This window comes from Lasioglossum baleicum, chromosome 4 (genome assembly GCF_051020765.1).
Source record: "Lasioglossum baleicum chromosome 4, iyLasBale1, whole genome shotgun sequence".
Classification (NCBI taxonomy): Eukaryota; Metazoa; Arthropoda; class Insecta; order Hymenoptera; family Halictidae; genus Lasioglossum; species Lasioglossum baleicum.
The window spans coordinates 11,659,701-11,686,029 of NC_134932.1; the positions used below are offsets into that span (position 1 = coordinate 11,659,701).

Here is a 26,329-nt window from a genome sequence, read left to right on the forward strand (position 1 = left end):
GAGAAAAGAAAAATAAAACGGTAGCGTGTAATCGCTTTTCCCCGCCCGACTCGCGCGCGCAGTTCGCAGGTGTTGTCGTCATTGTTAGCGAGGAGCATCGTCTTTTTGCAATTCGATTTCAACGGGTTCCGCTCTATGTGAAGACTGATATACCCCCGGTGATACACGTGGGCGAGAACGATGCACCACAAACAAAAATAAAATCCTAAAACGGCTAATCAGAGAAATCAGTTTCTTCGTGGGATCGTCGTCTCGAGAGACTACGGAGTCGTTCCAAGTCGTCAAACCTTTTTACTTTTAGAAATTACCTCGCGGGTCAACAATAGTACTTATTCGGGAGTGTGTTCTGATTTTTTGGCTCGTTCGCCGTCTATGGAATTTTCTTTAGGCGGTGTCGAACGACCGTAGAGTAACGTATAGTGTCGTTACGCTCTTGTAAATAATTCCATTTGAATCGAATGGCGGGCGCAGACATTTCCTTTTTTTTTCGTTCTTATCGGCGGGGCAATGTGAAAGGCGACGTCTGACGTCGCGGCGTCGAATCGCGAAACGCGACCACTGTATACGATACCGCGTAGGTAAAGTAGGTACCTGTTTAATAGACTAAAAGAATTACAAAGTAACGGTAGCAGAGGACTAATTAATTAACTATTTATTGATACGGTACTGTAACGATATACGAGCATCGTCGACGGCTGTCGACGACTCGGGACTGACCCGCTCGTCCACAGCTGTCGCGGAGGACATAGTGTAAAAGGATGACAATATTGTTAAGAGCCGCGATGTTGGCGTCAGCTAACGCGCTCATGATCGCTCCTGTGTGCTGCATTTTACGGTTTTCTATTCGACTATTTTTAAGCTATTTTTAAAATCATTTTTTTATTGACATATTCCCAAGGTTTCCCTTAAAATTTCTGGCTACTGCATTCTCGAAATATTCTTTCATCTTTACATTGAACTACCATAATCTCCATCCCTTAAACTTCGACCCCTCCCTTGGAGCTCCGAAAAATTTAATTGTAGACAGCAGATTTTGATTTGTAAGCCGATCAGATCCACTTATCTATGAAGATGACGTCCAACATCCCCGAAAAAAAATGAGAAATCGCCCCAGCCACGTAAACAGCAAAAGTATTAGTGCCCCAAAGATATCGAAGCTAGCAGTGTTTCGCTGTAGCAGCTTCCACGATTTGTCAGACACCGGTTAGAGCGATGTAACCGGGATCCCGGAGATTAATTTCTTTTTTTTGTTCTCCTCTCACACCCCCAACTACCCCCATATCGGCCGCACACTCGAGTCATCGCACAGTGTTCCATGGACACATTGCCCCGACCGAATCCGGTGGAACCATCTATGTACATGTTATATTATACAGAAGCGAGAGCTACGCACACCGACCTCCGCGTCTATCCATACACTCCTACGCTGAACGTGTACACACTTGCATAGATGCATCGGTGTACGCCCAGAGACACACGAGAAGATCGGGTACAACGCCGCGTTCAAAACGTTCGAAACGGTTAGGCGATGCGAATGAAAAAAAAAATGAGGAAAAAGAAAAAAGTGAAACGTTAGATAGGGGTGTGTGCCTACTGGCCGAAAAAAATGTGTAGGCTGCGCCACTTTACCGAGATATAAGAGGAAAAGATGATATAAATAAATGAATCTATATATATATAAATATAAATATAAATTATATATATATTTAAATATAAATATAAATATAAATATAAATATAAATATAAATATAAATATGGATATGAATATAAATATAAATATAAATATAAATATAATAGTATTACGAATTATGATAAACGTATATAATTATTTTGTAGTGTCCCGCATTATGTAAACTAAATGTACACATGAAAGAGCGCGAACGAGAGCGTGTGAGAGAGAGAGAGAGAGAATGCGTGCGAAATAAAAAATTGGAGCGATGTTGATGATGACGACGATGACGATGATGATGATAGTGGGTGATGGTGACGACGATTACGATAATAACGATACGATTGCAATGACGAACGATATGCCACGCGAATGAGCTATGTATTATGAATAATGAAACGACGACGACTACGACGACGACGACGACGACGGCGACGACGACGACGATGGGAAACGATAATAGTATTATACGCTATCATGTCGACAAGTCTAAACCGTATTGTATTATATTATATAAGAGTCTGTCCATATTAATAATAATTATATTAATTATAATAGCTGTGTTTGAAAACGAGAAATAAATTGTGGTTGAATATGAAAACTATCGTCTGGCACGTCAACTAAGGGAACATAACCGGATATACGTACATATGCACGTTCTCCTCTTCAACTTTCGTTCATGCTCGAGCCAAACTTTATCGATTCGGGGCTCGAGCCACTGGAGATACACTCTCGAACCGGTCGAGTTCGGTCGACCTCGATTCTCGAGATATGATCGAGCCCGTGCTGCTTCTTCTCCTTCGATTTCAATTAATTTCTAAGCGATTTTCTACAAAATTTTTCCCACCAAATTTTCTAATCGAACATCGACATCGGCTCGATCCTATGGAAGCTTCAAAATGGAGGGCTCCCGGTGGCTCTTAGATCTATCCTACAAAAGATCCTCTAAAAATCGAACGAACAATGATCGCGACTTCTGTGGTCAGTTCCTGAATTTCCGATCGATAGTATCGAGCTCGCGAAATACGCTGTGCACACAAACGATCGTCGCGAGGTCGAAAACCAAAGGAGATCCAGGAAAGCGTTTCACGGTCGAGCGAAAATATTCGCTGGCTGGGTTACGCCACTGGGACCCTTCGGAAAGGTTGCCGGGTAACCCGAAGGTTGCATTTATACGAATTGTGGCGGAAGGAACCATTGTATAATCCAAGATGGCCTCCACCTCGGAGAGGATTATTATTGGCTAATACGAGGCAAGAGGCTCCGCCTTGGCTCACGGCTCGTGACGGGATGATTTATTGGGATTTCTGTCTGTTCGCCCCTGCGCTGCAACGAACATACCGTGTGCTAGCCTAGCTTCTAGGCGGCCCGGTAGGTATGCCTGGAACACTGCGATATTGGATTTCGACGTTTCGCCAAACTGCAGCTGCAACGGTTTCTTCTCAGAGGTGGCCGGGACACACGGGACACGTCTCCATTCCGACCGGAATTCCTGTTTGCCTGACCCAATTTCCATTCACAGCTGTCCCGCTTATGCTTCTTGCTGTAGAAATCGTCGCCGAGGACCTGGAAGTCATCCTGGTAATCATTCCACCATCGTCACCATCGAGAGCTTCAGTCTTGCGAGAATTTTAACCCTCTATAACGATGTGCAACATTATACGCAACTGTCGATTTTTCAAGTCTTCTTGATTAAAGAATTCTTTATTTGCGTTATGTTACCTAATTCTTCGAACACTTTTCATGCTCTATACGTTTCTGTTCAGGCTTGACGAATGTTGTTACAGAGGCTTCAATTCTAAGACAGGTTGCTAAAAGTTATAAAATGTTATACACGGCCGTGGTAGCTGAAAAGATCTTCAGGACGAGGTTCATAGTTTTGTTCCCCCGACTCGAATCAGAATTGAAGTAGCGAAGTAGGTGAAGATCAATATTGCGCATCGACAAGGATGTCTGTTGGATCAATTGACGCGGTCTCCGAGGGCTATTCACGGCCAAGGACGGTCTGGTAGAATTGAACGCATTAACTCTTAAATAGACAACACTCTCTGGGAAACAGCTGCACGATAGAATCCGAACCTCTCATCTAATCCATCCCGTCGCCAACTAACACAAACCTTAACAAACTACGACTCGTCAAGGTAAGTATATCTCATACCGACGAACTCATCTTCTTCGTTAATTATCCAGCGAATTTTTCTGCTATCATCGAATGGAGAAGGACTCGAGTGAGTATCAACAACGCCGAGTCTAAGGCAACGAAACCGTTCGCTGACCTTTGCCAATTCCGTTGTTGCAGGTGCATTCAGGTTGCTGAGGTGACCGACAAGGAGCAACATGGTTAATGGAGAAGGGAGAGAGAGACGATGGGGAAGGAAGAGACGGTTGGAGCAGAGAGCCTGGCAAGATAGAGGGGCTCGGTGGGAGGATGGCGGTCAGAATTTATGGCCGCTTTATCACTTTACCGGCCTTGCCGCGTCTCCGTGAGGAGGGCAGGATCTCACGATGAACTTTGGCACTCGACTCCGCTGCACTCGACGAACGGTGAGCCCTCTAACTTTCTTGTTTACTCGCGTTTCGCCGGGGAGAGATTACGCGTACACCTGTTTCCTGCTTCTCCCTTTTTCCGGGCCTTCGATCCCTACGAACCGGGAATTAGGTTATGATCATTTCGCTCATTCGGGAGGGAGCACTCGCCTTGCACCAGAAGAAACAACCCCTAAACTGTCCGACTAAAATAGTGGTTTATATGTAGACACATTTTCCGAAAGTGGAATAAGAAGAAAATCCTATTTTTAGTGGGAACAGCCTTTGTATATCGAAATGAGTAGTTATTCCACAATTTATATAATAAATTTGCAAGATGTTCCCACACACGTCGACGACGACATATGTCCTGTTAGAGCAGACTAGACGAAAGAATCCGGAGCTCCAAAGTTCTAGAGGTGTTGCAGGGTGTTGAGGCTTTGCCTCAGTGATCCAGGACCTCCACTAGCTCGGAGAATCCTGAAATCCTCTTTTCCACGAAGAAGTCTGATCTCCTAGAAAATTCAGGCGGCCAGCGTCGCGCATGGCTGCATAACGCATAAAGTAACCCCCATTAGCAGACCATAAATCCAATCCCTGCGGCACCGTTGTTACGTATGAGCGTCGTTAGTGTTAATAGAGTGTTAATTGCTCCTATACCGCTCTCGATTCTGTTCAGGTGACGGAGGCCGGTGGTGGTGGTGGTACAAGACGCGAGACAGACGAGCCAAGAGAAAGAGAGAGAGAGAGAAACAGAGATTGGGAGAGAGAAAGATAGAGATACTGAGCCATAGAGGATTCCCGGTTGCGTGTCGTCCAGCTACTACTAGCGCCGTGCTTCTGCTATTTTGCATAGGGAATGCATCAATTTTCGGCGCTTCCTACCCCCTCTCTCTCTCTCTCTCTCTTTCTCTCTCTCTGTCGCTCTCTGCGGCTCACTGTCTCTGTCTTCGCGCTAGCCACCCCCGCAGGGCTCATCCCCAAACTGAACTTCCGGCACCCACAACTTCCCCCCACCAGCTGCGTCGGAGCGGTTCGCGAAACCGTAATTCGCATCGAAGATAATTGATATCGCGGCCGACCGCTTCCCTCTCGATGATCGCGGCCCGCTTCCGTGACGTCTGTCCCCCGCGATCATCGGCCGCGATTTACTGCGCTCGAACGGGCCTGCGCCATGATCGAGACAATTGTCACGGATTCGCGGTTGTTCGACGCCCAGGAACCAACACGTTTCGCTCTGATACGCGCCCCTCGAGCGACTTCCAGTTCCTCTAACACCCTAATCCACCAACACTCAGGCGGGAGAGCCTTGCTGACGACGATCTAGGTCTTGGACCCCTTAGGAAGCTGCAGAGGTGGTCAAAGAAGGCACTTCAAGTTTGAGTAGTGCTGACCCTTGTAGAACTTGCATTTCTCGGGAATTCTATATTGTTCGTTCAAAAATTCATAAGATTATATTTCAACCATAGTTGCATAATGTTTAGATGAACAAATACATCTTACAATGCTCCACAATGCTGACAAGAAAACAATCAACAGTATTAGGAAAGTTTTTGTCTAGAATACTTAGAATCAACCCCTAGCTTCATAATATCGTAGGAAACCCTAGATGAAGCCTTAATTTCTCTTAAAACGATACCCTAGCAAATAAATCTGTACAGACAGTTTCAATCATCCAGCCTCAACAGCTTAGTTTATCTGTGGTTACAATATCAACCCCTAAAGTCGCAAACATTCGTCTAACAGTCCTCTAAAAAACTGCAGCCCTGTTCGCGATCGAAGAATATAAAAATCGTTTCAAATTCGCGCAAGCAATTTACCAGGAAAATTCAAACCGACGTCCATGATCAGAAAGACAATGTTCGCGCTTAGGGTAGACGAAGTAGATCGAGTAGAGGGTGTCCCCGGCGTCAGAATATTCAAAGTCGAAGCTCAAACCGTTGGAGAACGGTTGCAGGCCAGGTCCGGATCATTCGGTGCCTCGGTGTAGGAGCTGGAATACATAACGTAGAACGGCACATAAATCAATAATATCGCCGCCCCCTCTCCTTCGTTTCCTCCCCCGGGACAGCCACCCCCGCAACCCCACAACCAACCCCCTCGACACACCACGTCTCTCCTCGTGCAAACGCGACGCCGGCGTCTCTCTCGCAATCAATGTTCGCGTCTAAAGCGTCACAAACAATATATGACCTCCGGCGCTCGCCGATTAATACGTCCTGTCGCGTGCGCGCAAAAGTATTTCCACGACTTAATTAACGAATCAATCGGAGCCCCGGCGAGCCAACGAGCGCCCCGAGAATTATTCGACGATTGTACGCACGATAAGATCGCACCGCTGCGCGGTCGCGGTCGCGATCGATATATCAAAATTATTGGAAAACCCTTTGTGCTGGGCTTGGTACCGTCTGCGATTGGTCATTGTCACTGTCTTGTCTCTCGTTGTACGCAGTTGGTCGGAAAGGTCTCCAGCATTACTGCTATCAATTAATCTTCACTTGTATTGTCTTGGAGTCGCCATGAAAATTTCGTATTGTCTGGTGCATTTTCCTAGACATGTTTGTTGTTAGCATACCGCATCGATATCATATTATTGTGCTAGTATCTGCTCCTATATTACAGTAAGGAGCATAACTGATTCCACACACTTTAAATCGTAATAACTTTTATATGAGTGGACCAAATGACTCCAATTTCTCTGTGAGGCTAGAAGAATTAGTTTAGGAAATGACGTCTAATAATTAAGTTGAAGAAATGCATTTGGTCGGAATTGTGAAAAATAATACTAAAAATTGATTGTTACAATTTTTTTAGCTGACCCAATAACGAAAATTTAAAAAATGTGTTTTGTCAACTGGTATAAATTATATACGCTCTGAAAATTTCATTGAAATTGGTTAATTGGTTTGCGAATTATAAACGATCAAATGTGGTAATTTGTAGTGTACCATAAAGTGGCAAGTTTTACCACTTTTGATCGTTTATAACTCGTGAACCAATTAACTAATTTCAATGAAATTTTCAGAGCGTATACATATAAATTTCTACCAGTCGAGAAAACACATTTCTTAAATTTTCGTTATTGGTCCTGCTAAAAAAGTTGTAAAAATCAATTTTTGCTATTGTTTTTCACAATTCCGTCCAAATGCATTTTTTCAACATGTTATTTACACATCATTTACTAAACTAATTCTTCTAGCCTTACAGAGAAATTGAAGTCGTTTGGTCCATTCATAAAAAAGTTGTTCTGGTTTAAACTGTGTGGAATCAGTTATGCTCCGTACTGTATATCCTCATTATTGAAAATAATTTTCCTTGGAGGTACTACTGGTCTTTCGTGTTCTACATTTCCTTAGAAATGTTGGTTAACAAGGACGTAAGAATCATTGTGACAGCAATATATGTGCCCATAATTATGAAAGTGGTCTACGTTATATACGTATTTCTTGCTTCGAGATGTTTAAAGACAACGGATTTTGAACAGTCATCTTATCATCAGAACCAGGCTCGTCACCGTAAGCTCAGGGAAAAGCGAACTCGCAGCATGCACAGGGCTGTCTATTAACGCTTTGGTGGCGAAGTTAGGGTAGAAACTTCCCCCGGTTTCCGCGGAGTTCCGTGCTGTACGTGTCGTCGATACGGAAAGGCTAAATGCAAAACCTTGTAAGGGGAGATGGTCTCGAGTTCCGACAGGCCAACAAAACATCCTCGCAATTAGCCGTATATTCCGATGACACTGGTGTGCAGTATCCCCGTGGGTTTTCAGGGGTGGGGGGGGGGTAGTAAAGGGGTGAGAGAGAGCCGAGCCTCCTGGCACGCCCGCTAATTTTCGTATCCGTGCCTTTCAACCCCCGGTGTCCGCCTTGACCGATTCGACGTTTGACCGGCGCAAAGTAAATAATCAAACAAACCGGTTAAATAATAGAAACTTTCCCCGGATTGATGTCCCGGCGAATTGAGCCTGCAGATTGAGCCGATCGGTAGCTGGGGGTGGCGGAGGGGTGGGGGCAGGAGAGGTTGCTGGGAAATTCGTCGGACGAAATTGAAAAGTGGCCGAGAGATATTCCCCCGGACGCATATCGGTAGGCAGATGGATGAGGAGAACGGGGCTGAACAGGGGATTGAAACGGACAAACGGACGTGAAAAAATATCCCGGCCGAAGCCCGATCGACTGAAAAGTGCTCACCGATCCGGGCGAAACCCCTGTTTCTCTTTTTTTTCGCGAGCGAGCATGTTTTCGCGCCATTCGGCGCTTCTAAGGGAGAAGTTATTGCGATGAATTATGCCAGGGACACGCCGCGCGCGACTTTGTTGATTTTTGTGCGAAGCTTGACGGTATCGCTGGGCGATTGACGACGCCGGACAGCGTCTGTCGCTCATGGAGGTCGGGCACGTTCGACTTAGCGAGATGTAATCTCTTCTCACCTGTCGATAGATTTTTTAGTGTACCGTAGATTCAGCTACAGTTTGCGCCGGGGATTTGCCATGTCGCGTCGTTGTCGGGATTGTATGTTTGTTTGCGATACGCTGGGCGGTCTAGATTGTCGCGAGAGCCACCAATCTGTTGAGTAATACACGTTTCGTTTGTTGCAGGTGGTGGAGGCTGGGACCAGTTTGATGAAGATGTTAATGGATTATGCTGTTTTCGATCGAGCCTCGGATTCCAATGGAGATTATCGTTTGATTATCGGGGAACTGTTGGTGGTTTTAACTGGAGAAGATTAGATTGTAAGCTGAGCATCAGTCAGCTTTTGACCGCTCGGCGAAATCTGCCGGAAGTGATGAATCCTGTCGCATTTTGTATAGATTATGGGGTGTAACATGAAGGTGGCAGGCGACATATGAGTCACTCTACTCGCGGGCATCTACTAGAGTTCTACCGTTTTATATTTCCGAGCCATTTGCCGGGGACGCTGCCACTCTCGCCGACTAACACTCAGGAATTCTAACCAACTTCCGGTTAATGATGATCTGAAGTAGCCTGCTGGCTTACCTTCTCACATTGTCAGTCAATTTTGGGTTGCGAGTTGGGTCGAGATTCATGTTACATTCAAGTAATAATATTGAATCTGCTTCTTTGATATTTGATTGATCCTCTCGTCGGATACAGCAAAAAGCCTGCAGGATGGCTAAATTATGTAATACAATTATCGTTCATGTCATTTTACTATTAGCAATGACCTGGACATGCAGGCTTTTTAATAGATTCAATTATAATTTGATAAAATAGACTAACAGGGTTCAGATAAACTACATGACAATCGGAGAATGATTAGAAGCAGTTTGAAACGTTCGCTGAGTCTCGTCATCCAAGGATTAATACCTAAAATTATCGTACTATGATTAAATCACTATTAGCAACAACCTGAGCCTGAAGATCCTCAATAAATTCGATTACTATTTAACAAAACAACCTAAACGGATTGGAGCGAGCTACAGACCAGTTGAAGACGGATTGGACACATCCTAGAACGATTATGAAATCTGAAAGTATCGTATAATCATCTAATCACCGTAAGAAACAACCTAAGCCTGCAGTTCTGTGCTTGAACCCAATTATTACTTGGCAAGACGAGTTAAAGAATCCAAAAGCAGCATGACAGTCGAAGAAGGATTAGATATAACTTAGAATGATCTCAAAGACTCATCAACCAAGGACTAACGTCTAAAACCATCGTATGATTATCTAATTACCATTATCAGCATCCTGGATCTGCAGATCGCGAATAAATCCATCAATTACTCGACAAGACAGCCAAAAACGATTGAAACGAACTGGATGGTAGCTGAAGAGCGATTAGACACAGCCTAGAACGATCTCGAAGTTTCACCATCACGGTATAATCATCTAATTACCATTATCGGCAACCTGGATTTGCAGTTCACGAAAAAATCGAATTATTAGGCGATCGGATCACAAAAAGAATTCGGAGAATCAACGTGGTTGTCGAAGAGGGATTAGATGATGGTTAGAACGATGATCTAGCGGAGCCGGGCACGTGGTCCAGCGGAAGTCGATCGAGGATCGCGAAGGTACTGTCGGACCTGTTCGAAATTCGCGCCGTTTTGGAGGTGGCTGGCAGCCATTAGGTTGCCCCCGTGACATTCGAGGGAGAGGATGATGGTTCCATCGAGTAGGTAGTGCCTAGACGGGGCTCCACCCAGCACTTAGTTCACGTCGTGACTGTGGCCCGGGGCACGGCCGTTTCCAGGGTACAGTCACGCCCCTGCCGTGCCGGTACTGTACTCCGATTCGCTGGCCCATATCTCATCTGGTCCATCGCATTAGCCTAATCTGCCAACTACGAGAGGAATAGAGGGACGTGAAAAAACAACCGGGAACACAAAAAAACAGGAGCAAAAAGAAAAACGCGGCCATCAATGGCTACCCCCGCCGACGCGAAATCGCTTGGCGAGGTGCTGCCACCTTGGCGGACGAATCGTGAACGGTGCCGATCGATGTTTCCTTTTCTTTTTTCTACTCTTTCCCCTCTCCCTCCCTCTCTCTCTCTTTCTCTGTCTATCTTTTTAGCAGGACGTTACCTGGAACATTTTCCGCTGTGCAAGTCCCGCTTCGATTCCTTCGTATTCCGGGGAATATCCTTTGATCCGCGACGTGGACACCATCCGCGATTCGATGACTACAGCCCCGATTTTTCATTGTTATCGGACGACCCCCCTGAGTCATCGTAACGATGGCCGCACCACGAGTAGAATCTGGAAAACGCGAATTCCTCCAGGTAATTCCTTTTTCAGATCTATTTCATCGTGATTCGATACTGTTTTTGGAGTATCCGTACAATTTTTCGTTGACGCTAATCTCACTTCATTGGATTTTGCCATCGTTTCCTTGAAACTTACTGGTACTCTCTTTTTTAAGAATGCAAGGCCCGATAGAAAGTTCAGAAATGATTCTAGAATTAGTCAAATGTTTCCACGAGTATTGATAACGAAGAATTCATTGAACTTCAATAAAAGAAAAGGAGCAACAATGTTTTCGCTGTTCACACTGCAATTTAAGAGAGAAGCAGTGCTAGAAAACTATAATTAGAAAATGTACAGTGACTTTGATGTCAAATCTCTGCCTAAAACAAGTAGCGGGAGTTTTGTTCATGTATAATAAAGTATAGTTATTAAATTCTGTCTCTGAATTGATTCAATAAATCACTATTTTAGCTGCTACTGTGTTCAACATTACGAAATGTATACTAGAATCTATCCTTACAATTTATGCTTCCGTCTAACTGGAATCTGCACTGAATTCTCTTCTGTTTGAACACAAAATAGCAAGTATACTACTGAAAATCTAACAACCACCGTATTTCTTGCATACAAATCGCACACCACGCTGCACACCATAAACGAACATCTCCGGCAAACTTAGCCAATGTTTTCATCCTACTTTCGCAATTGGTAAATCGGCAAAAAGGCAGATCTTTTCGCACGATAATCAACAATATCCCGACCACAAAGCGTCTCCGAAAGAATTTCAATATCCACCTGGTATTCGTACTACCGAATCAATAAAACACCGTGACCATGTCGAAGCCTGATCGGCCAGAAACCGCGTCATTGTTCGGCGATCGCATTAAAATCGATACAATGATCGCCGATCGTTCCGACGAACCTGGTTTGAAAAAGATTTGGTATCGCGTTCGAGCAATAAACTTTTTATAGAGCACCTTAGGAACACGGGCTCGGTGCGGTCTGCGAGTCAGTTTGCGTTTCACGTCGGACGAGGAAGCAGCGTGCCGTGACGTCGTCGCCCTGCTTGGACCTTTCCAAACATCCTCTTTGAAGCATCCTCTGCGAAATCGGTGAGTACGTTCTGCATGCGATTTCTTGTTCCTTGTTCTGATCGCATCCGGGGACACCGATCGACAGCGAGTTCGAGCGCTGTGGATCAAGCTAGCGACGGGGAAACGAGGATTCGAAGAGCTATGGTCGCACTGAAGAATTCTATCAGAATTCTCTCGAAGTAAAACATAAATTTTTATGGTTGAAAGTAGTGTTCAATTACCTTTTAACTGGTACGTTTAAAAGCCACGTGTCCCGACTAAATTCTGAACAGAACGTGTAGTATTTAGACTGCAGATTTTATGCACTTATGGCAGAATTTGGTTCGTACAATGTAAAGCAGTGGGCATGTTAAAAATATTTAAGGACGTCAATGTATTATTTTCACCTTCATAGGATAATTAGAAGAAAAATACAATTTTTATTTAACTTCTGCGTCTTGCAATCAATGCGTATATTTTTTATTTTGCTTAAAGATCTACAGTCTAGTAATATTCCTTGCGTCTCGCATTCGAAACACTGTCCAAATAAGATCGCAAACGCATTCCAGCGACGCAACACTGGGATCGAGCTAATAAAATTTATCGTCAGCGGATGAAATCGTATTAACCGCGGGCTGAATATCCGCGAGCAGCTTTAGCGTTGTAACAATTCGCATTACACGATTCGTAATTTAATCAGACTGCAGCGGCACCGTTGGCCGCCATTCGCCGGGATTAGGGGGCGATTATGAACGAATACGAAGTATTACGAGCCATATTACTTCGACTACGTAATCCATTACCACTCTATTATTATCGGGACGCGGCAACAAATGAAGCAAAATCTTCAATTCTCGAAAATAGAAAGACGAACTTAGAAAATACGAATCAATTACTACACATTTAAGTATTGTACGAGGTATTACATCAATTTGTTATCCATAAAATGAAAGAAGTCATGTAAATGTTTAATTTTCAAGTTAAAATAGTGTTTGTTGGCGGAAACGCGCGGTAATAATTGCATCCTGAAGTCGGACACGTGACGCGTAGCAATTTAGCACACGAAATATGTTGAGCAGGTCTGTAGAACACATTGTCAATTCACAAGACGGTCCCCGTTAAGGGAATTGGCTTATTTGCCACACGATGACGATACAAATCGTCCAGTTTCGAATTGCCCGACATAAATCCTCGTTTCCCCGTGGAGTCGACAAAGAGAGGCCATCCGGGCCGGCCAAGAAAAAAGCCAGATGTCGGCGAGCCCCGTCGAGGTAGCATTGCGACGATTTTCGGGCCCCATAAATTGCTCCAGTTTCGAAGGAGAACGCGGCGTGACACGTGTACGTGTGTACCCTGTCCTGGAACGATGCCGGGTTTCTTCGAGCCGAAACAGACCTGCGAATAGCCCGCGATATTGTTCTCTGCCAAGGTCGAGACGTGTTGCGCAACCGGGAAGACAAAGGAAACACGTGAATATGAAGGAACAATTGGTTCTGCGGGATTCCTGGTCGTCCCAGAACCCTGGGCCTTTAGTGCTGCGGGTCCCTTTATTTGCCTAAACGCCGCATACTTCTGCCGCAGTTGCGAAAATCCGGCGGAAAGTCACGGAGCCTCGAGTTCGGGTTCGTTTTCGAGCGACGCGAAGGAATATTTTCGTGGAAGAATCAATGAATATATTTCGTGTCGAATGAAATTTCAATTTGAGACAATTACACGCGCTGCACGGATTCAAGAACGCGGTAAGGTTCCTCGTAATTGGTTCGATCCGACCCAGTCTTTGTCTCTCGAGTTTGAACCCAATCACATTATCGGTGCCCGGACGATCGTTAAACAATTAGGAAAATTGCACTTGTTGAAATGAGATTTTCCTTGTGAGATTGATAGGGTACGAAGCAAGGCAGCTCTCTAACAACGGCCGGCAATTAATATCGCGGCGATGTTGTATGTCCAGAAGCGGAAAATGATAGTGAGCGCTCTGTAATTTAGCAAAGATAAATGCCCGTCGGAGTCGCTGTCTTGGTGAGGTCAATGGGCAATTCGTACGACAAGTTAATAAGCGAGACATTTAATTAAAGAACGATCGTGTGCGCGCGTTACGGATATTTGGACGGGAAATCCTGAATCTTTGCTATCAGTCGCGGCGCTATAAATCAATTTTTTCTGCGGCGCGAACATTTGACGCCTGCGACGCGACGCCTGCGACGCGACGCCTGACCATAAATCATAGAGAATCGAAGAATACGTATTCTGTCGAATAATCGTCGCGGTCGCGTTGCCTCGAGTACGGCGAAACCGGCGATAAAAGCTTCGAACTTAGGCGAGGTGGTAAAGCGGTTGACAAAGCAAAGAATTATGCGCGAATGCCCGTAAATTTTAGGTTAACGAGGAATTAATGACCAATTACCATTTCTATCTACGCGCAGCAACAATTCCGAACAATTTGCATACATCGCGCTACCATGCTATTCGTTATACTAGAAAATCCAATTTTTGTCAATCTACCGAAGCAAATACAATATTACTGCGTCCATTTTTACGTAGATATGCTCGGTAAAAAAATGCGGAATAAATACAAAATCGACTGAGTAGAGGCCACACGGCGTGGCTCAAGCGATAAGAGGTTTATTTTATACAAGAAAAACAGGAAAAAACCGTACAACACCTGCGGCGAAATTTATGCGTCGCGTACAAGTCACGCGTAGCGTTTCTTCCAACAAATTACATGCATACTTGATGGAACGAAATATTTATTCGCGGAGAGGCGCCGGGAACCATAACGAACGCTGCCGCGACGGCGCGGGCTAATTTCGCACACAATAAGCTATTTTACACGATTTCACGTAATAATTAACACCAGGCTAATATAACTAATACCACACTTTACGCCTAACAACCTCGTGAATTAATTTAAACGAACGCTTAAGCCTCCCGCGCCCTATCGTACATCGTCGCCTCCGTTTTCCACTGAATAATCAATTTACAGCAGATCGGGACCGCCGATCTTCTGGCGCCTCGACGTCGAAATTCCCTCTCATCTCCTCTGCGTATCCAGGTCGGGGCGAAACTTCGTTGAAAACCCGGCGATTCCGTTAATTACGATTTATTACGCTCGAAACTTCCCGAATCAGCTACACGCTCCTAGATTTTTCAGTCGCCTCGATCAAACCACCGGACGAAATTCTTATTATGTTAATCCACTTCGAAGAAATCCATCATTACTGCAAATTTTATACATAGACTATTTTCATAGAGTATTCTTGAATTCATTAAATGTTTTTGGCGTTCTCCACAAAACCCGACACACAATAAATTCAACAGTAATTAATCTAAAGCACCGAAAGACAAAATCCAACTTCACAAAATAAATGAAGAGAATCGCTGCGTTCCCAGCAGAGTATCGCAGAGCAGATTAACCCGAAGTCTTGTCTGAAATCGATGCATACAAAATCAGGCGGGGTTGTTTTTTTTTATTTTTCCGCCAACGCGATTCGATACGTTTTTTTTCGTTTTTTGGTCCCGATAAAAATTGTTACCGGTCCCCGGTTACGAGCCCATATTGTAAGGGACACCTCGGACGATTTTTCACCGCGGCCATCACGCGTTCCATTCATCAACCGCTTCGCAGTGCCACGAGCCGTTTATTTGTCTTTCAATTCCGTTTATCATGCATCTGCGGATTCCGCGACGCCGGCACACTTCGACAAAGAGAGAACAAGAGAGAGAAAGACAGAGAAGACTCTCTCAGATAGACATTGAGTCGTCCCGCTGACAAATCGCGGTCGTTTACGTTTCTTACCGAATATTTTCGGCGTTCCTCCACCGACGCGTCGCGCGTCGGTTCGGTCTCCATTATGTTCGCTGGGCCGATTGATGGTTCCAAAATGGGCCACGGAACACTATAAGTGGAAACAGAGGAGATCGATGCTGTACTCATCGGTCAGCTTCTTCTCTTCATCCAGAAAAACACCGGAAGAACTCACTAATTCTCCTTATTGAGTTGTTCCCGAGCTTTAATTAAAGTTCAAGGTGTGGTGAAGTCTTTGAGAAATGACTATCATATCCTCCAACAATCAGAAAACATGGATTTTTAATTTGAGTTTCTACCTGTTTATATTGAGCCACTTTTCCATCATGCAGAACGAAATCAAGCATTCTTCTCAAAAATAGATAGTGAATTAGCTACAATATTTATTAATAATTTACTTCATTAAATCAGAGTTGATAAAATACATATAAGTGTTTTCTATGACGGCTGAAAACGTCAGTCAAGTTTTATAATACAAACATCAGTCTAATTGTGTTTAAGCGATTGCCGAAAGACACTGGACAAGTCGACCGAGCTGATTAATTATCAAGGAAGCACGATTTCGACTTTCTAAAATCGCGTCTACAGGTCCAGCCAGTAATTTTCCTAATTGAAGTCAGAATGGACGTTCAATTTGTCTTATCGCCAAGAATCCCGTCATCGATTCCCTGATTTCTGCCGGACACCAATTCCATTTATTTACCTAATGATTCCTCGTCTCCCGTGAGCCGCCTCGGAAGTAGCACCTGTTCCAACAATGACTCCGTTGTCGCTTATAGCGCAGGACAAGATTAATGATCCCTTAATGACTACATAAGTGGCTTCGTGAGCCGCGAAAGTATAACTCAATCTTCCCCGTTGGAAAGTATTCCGCGTCGCGTGTAAAACATAATTACGTAACTGTCGATGAACCGACCAGCCGAGTACGATGGAATTAACATAACCGCGATATTTTACGGCGAGCGGTTAACTTTAAGGGGACAGCGATTTAGAATCGAGTGTTGGTCGTTTAATGTGTTCTTTAAATTCGCCTGTGTTTTACATACATTCGTTCGACTCCGGACGATGTCGTTGCGTTCGCGAGTGGGGGAATGATCATTTTGGCGTTTTATAGTAAATGAGCCCTGGGAGATGAAAAATTAGCTGTAGCTAGGGGTCGGAATAAATTTTATTACGTTTACAAAGAAGTCTGGAAATTTTTACATTTTTAGGAGAGCTGTTCGAGGTTTTTTCTATTTTTCTTCTTTTTGCTTTTTTTATTGTTATCATTGCTGTTTGACTATGTACAATACAGTTCACAAAATACATATAATGTGCAGTGAGAATAAAAATAAAATCCATATGAAAATAAAATTCAATCCTAGAATATTTCGATTCCATAAAAGCATACAGCATTTCGCTAAGAGAGATAAAAAATGGACAAATCTGTTACTTTAGTGTCGGGAAGATAGGCTAAAATTTGGGGAAAGTGTAGTTTCGTCGAAGTTTCCAGATCTCTCGAGTTCCATGCGATTCTAGGACCGTTCCAGCAGATAAGGAAGTTGAATCCTCCGAAATCATAGTGCACAACGTCTCTTGCCGACTTCGGCTGCTAATAGCTGGAAAAGAGAAACGATGCGCGTTAGCCCCGTAATTAGCGGACCGCCGATAATCGCGCCTCGCACGCGTAATTATCTTCGGAAATTTTAGAAAGCTCTCGTTATAATATGCGCTCCGTACGCCAATTACAACGAGTACCATTTTAATTGCATAATCGGCCACGCGGTTAGTTTTTAATCGCTGTCGGTCTGTGCCCGGTGAACGTTCCATTGGATTTATGGATTACAAAGTTACATTTTCTGGGTCTCAATCTGCGGAGACCTTGTTTGAGTCTCTTCTTCCAGGGCCATTAATCAGCCTTTCGAGCTATCTAGCTGTCCAGCGGCCATTTTGACGACCACCGTCCAGCGTGCTATTTCAAATTCTAACATACTGTAATTTTTTTCGAATTACATTGCAATTGAATTCAACGAAACGACTGAATTTCGAATTACGAGATAATTGAATATAATTTATTAGAATTACTTTGTAATTATAAGACTGCGGACCACAATTTAAAGCAGTGGACATATTAAAGATTTAAAGACATCAGCGTATCGATATCAGCTTAATCAGATAATTAGAAGAAGAAAGATATTTTTATTTCATTTCTGTGTCTTGCAATCGAAGCAAACATTTTTTATTTTGCACAAAGATCCGCAGTCTAGTAATTACATTCCCTGAAGTAATTCAATAGTAATTCAACACAACGCTGGCCAGCATTAATCAAACGAGGCCAGACGAACAGCGACGACACTCGCCGGCTAAAATTAGCAGATTTCGCGACGCGAATCGTGAAGACTAGTTTAATAACGTATTTTTATCTGAAGATCGCGTTATCCGCGATGAGATCGTCGCGTCGGCTAGCGCCGCGTCCGGCGTATTTACCTGACACTGCTAATTCCGCGCTTTAATTTCATCCGGATTACAGTTCTGACGTTTGTTGGCCGTTGCGTGGGCAGAAACAGCGGCAGCTGGATCCTGTTGTTTGTCGTTCCGTGCAACGGGCCCGGAGACCGTAACAACCATCGAGAATTGTCTTACACACGTGGTCCTTGTTAAACGCTCCCGACAGCTACAAGCTCCCTCTCTCCGAGAGCCGGTAATTGAACGAAATTTCGGGAACTCCTAGGAGGGTCCGTTCCGCTGCCAAAACGCCCATTCCGTTCCCCCTCGGAAACCACTCCGTAAAATAAAACAGCGTCCCGGCGACCGTCGCTCACCATTTTCTTGATTTTCCTCCCCGAACCGGGAAAGTTCCTCTTCGGCAAGCTAGAATTTTCTGCACCGAGTCTTCGTTCACGCTGGAATTCTGTGCAAAATATTGTGGATTAGCAACAAAGACTAGGGGTTGATATAATTTGTGGAAATTAAGATCTCGAGCAGTTGATTCGTTGAATACAGCTAGGAAATTTGTAATTCTCTGGTGGCACTCTATCTATTCGATCCTCGGATCATTTGTTGGTGTAATAGAGTACAGGGAAAAAAGTTTGAGGAACACGTAAGCGGGTGTACTTGCAGCTAATGGTACGAGTTTCCTCCATAGCGCGAACCAGGGGGAGAAATAGGAGCTAGGGGGACCATAGAGGGAGTGGAATGATCTGTATGGTGTCCGCATCAATATGGAACGATAACATGGGGCCTCGTGCTGAGCCGATATTTATATCTGACTCTTGTACATCGAGTACGTCTAATAATTACAACGGCGATGGGGGTAGGGTGAGAGTCTGGCCAATATTCTTGTACACTGATTTTTAACGATACAGCTCCGAAAAATAGCAGCTACATTTATTCGCAAAATTGTAATCTGCGATATTCGAACATTTTTTACCGTTAACTCTGTAAATGATGAAATTTTTGAGGGGTTGGGAATCAGAACCCTGTTAAAATCGAATAGGTTTTAAAGCGCGATCTCTATTCGCGCGCCGGATGCGGCACACGGGAATTATTAGGCATAAATAACAGTTATTTGTGCGTGACGTTAACGACGGGCCGATTATTAATTTCCATTATTGCGATTAGCGGCGGTGGAATGCGCGTTAATACAACAAAAAGGTTAATATGGAGGAGTTAGCTAGGCCGCGAGAGTCAAGACCTCTAACGAATATTAATAACGCGCTGGAGTTAAAAACATTTCCTGTGCATTACGTCTAATGTGATCCTGGCGAGCATGTCGGGCCCGCGTAATTGAAAGCGCACCTACGATACGGGAATTAATATCAATTACCGTCGCTCTCCTCGTTTTGGACGTTTCGCTGCTCCGTTTCGGGAATCGTGGAACTGATTCTGTATAGTGTTTGACGCGCAGTACTTCGACCATACGCTGGTATTTCCGGTTTCTTTCAATTGCCCAAATCACACGATTCGTGAAAAATTATATTCTTCGTGTTAATTATACACAGGATGATTTTATTCGATTTTATTGTCTTTATTATTAGGTGTTCAATCGTGTTCCTTATTGTGCAGCTTGATCTAAAGGTAACAAATCATTGTTAAGGTAATCGTGTCGCAAATCGCACGACGCCACGTCCGAATGGTCTTAATAATAAAAAATGCAGAAAAGTACGGAGCGCGGTAAAGTCGCAGATTATGCTCATTTGTTTTCCGTTTCACACGACGTGATTTACAAATGTTCATCACGAAACGAACAGCGCGCTGCAATAAACGCCGGAATATGGCACCTTCTGCTCGTGCTACTTGCGATTTAAAATGTTCTAACGTTTGTATTCATTGCCGTGCGTGCAGAACACAATTGGCGTGAGCATTATCACCTCCTGGCTCTAACAAAATTAATTCATAGAACTACAAAATGATTTCTGGTCAATCGAAGCATATTTTAGAGGAAGAAGAAAAATAAAGACGATAAAAATCGAAAACCAGGATCACGAATATAAAAATAAAAACGGAGATACACTGGGTAGCCAATTTCTACCACGATTTGATCTGACTCGAGGAAAAGCGATTCTAATTCAAAACCAATTCGCGATTGCCGCGAATCGAGCCGCAGCGAAGCATCTGCGCGGCAAATTGATTAACAAAAACAGAGAACGCAATACCGAGGGGAAAAAAAGTTGCATGGAAGAGGGGAGGGAGAGTGGAGGAAGAGGAGGAGGGAGGGAGAGAGGTTCCTGGGGCGCAACGAATATTAATAACGTGGCAAAGTTAAAAATGTTTACCGTGCGTTACGTTTGATACGAGGGCCACGGACGTGGCAGCAGGGTCCCTCGTGATTGATTGCACGTCTCTGCATCTCTCCCTCTGACACGGGGTGTTCCTATGGATATTGCTTTGGTACGGTGCTGCACGCCGCCATCTCCCCCGTGTCTGTCGAGGCAGACACCGTACTCGATCCGTTCTATCCCCCTACGAATCAAATCTAGCCTCTCTCCGGGCCTCCTCTTGCCCCGACCCCCCTATTGCTGATATACCCACCCCGTGGACCCCGTGTGTGCAGCTACGAAAATCATCGTTCAGGAATGCGACCAACTACTTCGCCCGACTTCGTTATCATTCCACCAATCTTCGCCGGGAATCTGTGTCCAATATGTTTACTCGCATCCGCTGCTTCGAAGTCAATTTAATTGGCTTCGCCATTTACGAATTCCCCAATTTTTTATTAGGCGAACGTTTACCATTTATTCATCCCCCATCAAAGGAATGAAACCATCCACTTCGTTGCCACTCCACTAGTGGTAGTTGTTGTGTTAATCTCTGTTTCTCAGAATTGCATTAGAAAATGTTTATGTTGCGTAAAGATCCTCGCTGTAAGTAATTAATCAGCATGGCATCCGCCTGTCTCATATTCGTTCACCAGAGGCTAACGAAGCAGACCACCAGGATCTCCCATGGAAATTGAATAACAAATGAACCGGTGCACAGAGGCTTTATTATTTCAAGACAGTGGACCCGTTCTTGTCCCAGGACCAGTTGATCGGTGGCGTTTTCGAAGGTGTATACGGCAAAAGGAAGCGTCGCCGATGCACCGGGGCACGGTCCACCGGTGCAATTAATTTCGCGTGCGACCACGTATCGCGATTTATCACCGTGTTTGGCAACGGTGTCGCAACGGTGGCGATCGAAGTCGGTTCCCGAAGCTGCAATTAGTCCCCCGCGGCAAAACCGTGTGATGGAACGGAAAAATTGTCGACAACGGGCGCGCCGTATAATTCTAATTAGCCGTATTCCCTCGGATTGGAGCCGGACCCCGTTTGTTGTTAGTCGCGCTTAGCTGGTTGATAATCTCTTCTTTCGTTCGCTCGTTAATGAGAGCGGCGCTCGCGCGAACGCGAACGCGAACGCGAACGCGTAATCTCGCAAATGGCTACCGTGCAAACGTGACTAGACGCTGACTGAGGGAGAACGATGGCAGGGACTGACGCTCAAATGAGACAGAAGACGAACGACCGCGGCAGACGAGGGCCCTGTGGCTTCCTCGTTTTCGACGCATTTTTGAAAGACTCGCCCGGACACTCGAAATAGACGCCAAATTGGATGATCTCTGTCTGGGTTCGCCCGCGACGAAGCTCGCCGTTCGTGATTAACAAACTGGCATCTAATTGCTAGGTCGTTTGGAAAGTAATTTCGTTTTTCGTGTAGAGATGGCATTGCTTCCGTTTGTTATTACTAGACTGCGGATTATAAAACAGAAAGGTATAAAACTTATTCTAAATAGTAAAAAATTGGAAAATTCCGGAACACTTTGAGAAAATTTCGGCTAGAATTGCCGGTTGGAATTGAATCAGATTTTTCTGGCGCATAATATGCACTGGCACGCATCATCCGGCGTTGCCCTAATCACCAGAAGCCTCGTTAACGCATTCCCGTTTTTTGCCGAGGCGGAATTAGGTTCCTTGACCCCACGGCGACCCGGTGTACGCATTTGGTAGCAACTGGTTGCAGTAGCAAGAATTAGCAATTAATCTTTTAGTTGGTGTTACGACGAATGAGGGGGGAGGGGCAAAGAGAGAGAGAGAGAGAGAGAGAGAGAGGACGGGTAGAAGGGGAAGAGAGCCGATAGGATGAGGTGGATTCAAGGAAGAGATACGCGGAGAGGCCAATAAAGAGGGTATCAAGAGAAACGGAGAGGGTAGAGTGAAAGAGATAGAAAGGGAGCAAAGGGAAGAGAGTAGTTACAGACCAGGCATTATGCAAACGACGCAACAATTAGAGCATGGTCTTCCACCGGTTATTTAGTATTTAATATAATTTACCTCGAGCCCGCCGCGTAATGGCTATCTTCACACATTCCGCCATGACTTTCGGATATCCAACAGGTATTCTGGTCTGCATGCGCTCTGAAATCATGGGGCTAGTATCTAACTATTATACTTTGGACCTCCTCGGTTCAGTGTTCTGTATAAAAAGATGCCGTGAGTACACTGACTGATGGCCTTAGGGTATTGTTTGTTTGGCGACGTTGCAAATTGCTGCTAAATTCATAATGGCGGACAAAGTAATGATACAAGCAGGAAGACTTGGTGCTGCCAGTGTCTAATCGAAATTAATAAAATGGGCTATTATTATACAATAATAGAATGGGAACAAGAATAGTCATTCACGAATAAGGGCGGTCCAACACCGCTAGCGAGTCTCTTCTCCAGAAAACAAGAGCAGATTCGCGAGTGGAACAAAAGCGAATTCACCTCGATCTTTGGGGATGGGGGAGGGGTGTCCGATAAATCGGGGTTCGTAAAAAAGAGAGCTGGCGAGGCTTCGATTTGGTGGCGGGTTCCAACAAAAGCATTCCGCTCGGATAAATTTCTACAGCGGCCGCTTTTCGCGTCAGCCCTTCGACAACCTTCGGGCTCTTCCTCACAAAGGAGGACCAGCGATGGCGGTGGCCAGCGAGACAGCAGTAGGCAGGTCCCTCGGGAATCTCTCTCTCTCTTCTTCATCATCCAGTCTCTCTCTCTTTCTCTCTTCTTCGTGATCCATTCTCTCTCGCACATACTGGCACTCCCCACTCTGGATCTCTTTCGAACGAAGGAGGGAGAGAGAGGAAGAGAGACGGAACGGAACCTGGACGAAGAGGGAGACGCTACGGGGAGAGGATCGCGTCTTGCTCCGCAGGACTCTCGCTCTCGCCACCGGCGCCCCCGCTATTTATTTTCCAGGATTTCAGAGTCCGAAGCCATTAATCTCCGCTCCGCAGCGTCAGTGGAGCGCGTCAGGGCGACGTCGGGGTGCGTGGCGTCGGCGACGTCGTTCTGCTCTTAGCCGCAGAGCCTCGTGTACAGCGTCGTGGCTGCCTGCTGCGGAGACGCAGAGAGAGAGAGAGAGAGAGAGAGAGAGAGAGAGAGAGAGAGAGAGACCGTGGAGATGAGGTGTCGGTTGCCGGAGAACAGGGACGATGGGGAGGGAACAGGCTCTCGGATCAGGTGGGGAGGGTGCCAGGACGAGGACCAGCCTCTAGGAGGGGGTGCCGATCACGGGACGAGGCTGCGACCACGGGGCGAGACTCGAAGTTATGCGAAATTGCGAAATGATCCTGCCACGACGCTGAATATATCTCGCTACGACGCTTGTATCGAGACTGTCGCCCTTCCTAGACTCGTCCAGTAGTTCCTCGATTATTTCTCTTGCTTCATTAAACCTTGATAGACCCCAAAATCAACCGCAAAAGATCGAACGTATAAAAATTTTCTGCATCAATTACAAAAAAGGGAAGTTACATGAAAACCGATTTGTTCTCTTAGTAATTTAATCTGAGGTTTCTTCTATTTCTTATGTTTTATGGAATTAGTGTAACTGTGAATTAAGTTTCAGTGGATAATTGTTATAGCTGTTGGATGTAAGAAGGAATGAAGGATGGTTTGTCGAATCCGGGAGCACGATTTCTGGGTCACGCGTAGACGGAGCCAGCGACAGTATCCATGAGAGATGTTACACGTTGCGGTGCGAGGCTCCTCAATGATTCATGGTGTTACTGGGCCGATGCACCTAGCAGCCCCTGTTCTGTAGAAGACACTTCGGCCATAATTCTACGGCAGGAATCATCGAAGACAGTGTGCTCGCCGGGGCTGAACTTTTCAACTCCCTGCGGTGAATAGGATGTCCGTGTTCTTCGATTCGCGTTTGTTTTAGTCGAACTGGAGTCGCTGGACTTGCAGTTTCTACAGTCCGCGCCCAGTTACAATGCATTGACTATCGACATATTTGAAACTGAAACTTGTAACTTCCAGAAGCAGTTGATTCGGCCTCCCTATCAGCGTTTTTAAATTAATTATAAATGTTTTTACATTCCCAATGACCAAGTACAAAGACAATAGACGAACGCAGGTATTTATTGACGTGTAAATTAATTTTTCGGTCTGGTCCATCTTCTTGAGAAGAGAAGGGGTGGCTCGGAGACCGCACTCCAGAAATTGGCAGACAAATTGCATCTCTCTCGCGCGCGCGAGGCATGTACAAATCCGGCTAATGGGGCGCATTTCACGCGGTATCGTCTATGGATAGTGTCAGAATCGATCTGATCTTGCGAGGTCTCGTCCCGAGACTGCAATTTCGCCGTAAACGTTGCTCGTTGGGGTGGCAGTTTCGAACACGCGACTCGAGTACGCTGAACATCTTTCGCAGGCTGCACGCGCGCCTCCGCCAAGAAATTCGAAAAGGATCGAGGAGAATCTTCTAAATCGCAAGCTACGTCCGTCAGGAATCGGCCACGGGAATAAACACGCGGAACCCGTGGAAAACGGTCGGTCTTTAATTCGGCGCCGGCTGTAATTTGATCGTATAGGTAAAATTACGCGGCGTGTCGTATTATCAATCTCGAATCTCCCTCCTCTCTCTCTCTCCCTCCCCCCCCTCTCTCTCTCTCTCTCTCTCTCTCTCTCTCTCTCTCTCTCTCTCTCTGGCAGAACGTAATTTTCAGCCCGGCTGGATCTGTAATCAGAGTGGATTCGCAAGCCGCGGAGACGCGCGTCGATATCACGGATAAGATTGCGCGCCGGCCGAAATTATCCTGCGCCAACCCTCCTGTAAAGATGATTATGTGTATACGAGCGGGTTGATCGCGGCTTCGTTTGCCAATTAGTCGCCGTTAATTATAGATCCGCGGACGGTTCGCTCCGTAATGAAATTCAACGTGTATACCGGCCTCGAGATTGTGCTCCGGCACCTTGCAATTATCATGCTCTGGATCGATCGGTTATCGGCGATTTCAGAGACCGATCGATCCTGGCGCAATTAGGGTATCTGCCGTGGTAGATGCGGCTGCAAGTGACTGAACGATTCCATTTGATCTCGTCATGATTGGTTGATCATTGGAAGACAGGCGTCGAATATGGAGCACTGCCAATTTTAAAGGTGTTATTATAATATAAGGGTGGTAAAAGGAATGTTCGTAATCGAAGATAAATCACGAAATTCACCTAACCCGGCGGAAAAAATCGTGTCAACAGGGGCAGAGTCTGCTAAAGGCTATATTTTATGGTACTAGAGCTCTCCCCAGGATGCTCCGCGCGACTCTTCAATCCTGTTTGCATACACGCGACATCCGCAGGTCAGAGGGTCCGCAATTTCGCATCCATCAGCCCGTTCCTCCAGGAGGACGGTGAAAAACCGTCTCGCGAAGGCGTCCCGAAGCAGCTTCGTTCATTAAACGTTCTATACTTAGTTTGCATAACTCGGGCTAGTGGGGGCAGGAGTAGCAGGGGGGTTGGGATGGAAAGGGGGGTTGGCTCATGAATACCATCGTTGATTGAGAACGGTGAACGGGGTCGGGATTCTCGGGCTCTCCTCTCGTTAATTAACATTGTGCACCGCGGGCGCGGAGGAAGACGTCAAAGCTCTGTCGGCCTCGGACCCCGAACACCCTTTTGTCCTGGGGGCAGCAACCCTTTCCCTTCTTTTTCACCCCCGCCCCCTTTTATTGTTTACTCCGGCCGCTTATTATGCTGGCGAACGCTTGTTACTCGCCTCTTGATATTCTAATCAGCCGACGCTCCTCTTCATCTGTATCTTCAACACCCTCT

At 45.4% G+C, this 26,329-nt stretch overlaps 1 protein-coding gene across 1 annotated transcript; it reads left to right on the forward strand.

Annotated features, from left to right (window-relative positions):
- Nucleotides 1-120: 120 nt before the first annotated feature.
- Nucleotides 121-25,980, forward strand: LOC143208197 (uncharacterized). Its single transcript, XM_076422374.1, has 2 exons — nucleotides 121-4,213; nucleotides 8,790-25,980. Exons 1-2 carry the CDS (start codon nucleotides 4,114-4,116, stop codon nucleotides 9,014-9,016), a joined length of 327 nt encoding a protein of 108 aa, XP_076278489.1. The 5' UTR covers nucleotides 121-4,113; the 3' UTR covers nucleotides 9,017-25,980.
- Nucleotides 25,981-26,329: the final 349 nt, after the last annotated feature.

What these genes read in the sequence shown, in the direction of transcription:
- LOC143208197 (XM_076422374.1), top strand. Translation starts at nt 4,114, where the DNA reads ATGGCCGCTTTATCACTTTACCGGCCTTGCCGCGTCTCCGTGAGGAGG. An exon ending in TCCGCTGCACTCGACGAACG is followed by an intron (nt 4,214 to 8,789) that starts GTGAGCCCTCTA and finishes CGTTTGTTGCAG; the next exon opens with GTGGTGGAGGCTGGGACCAG.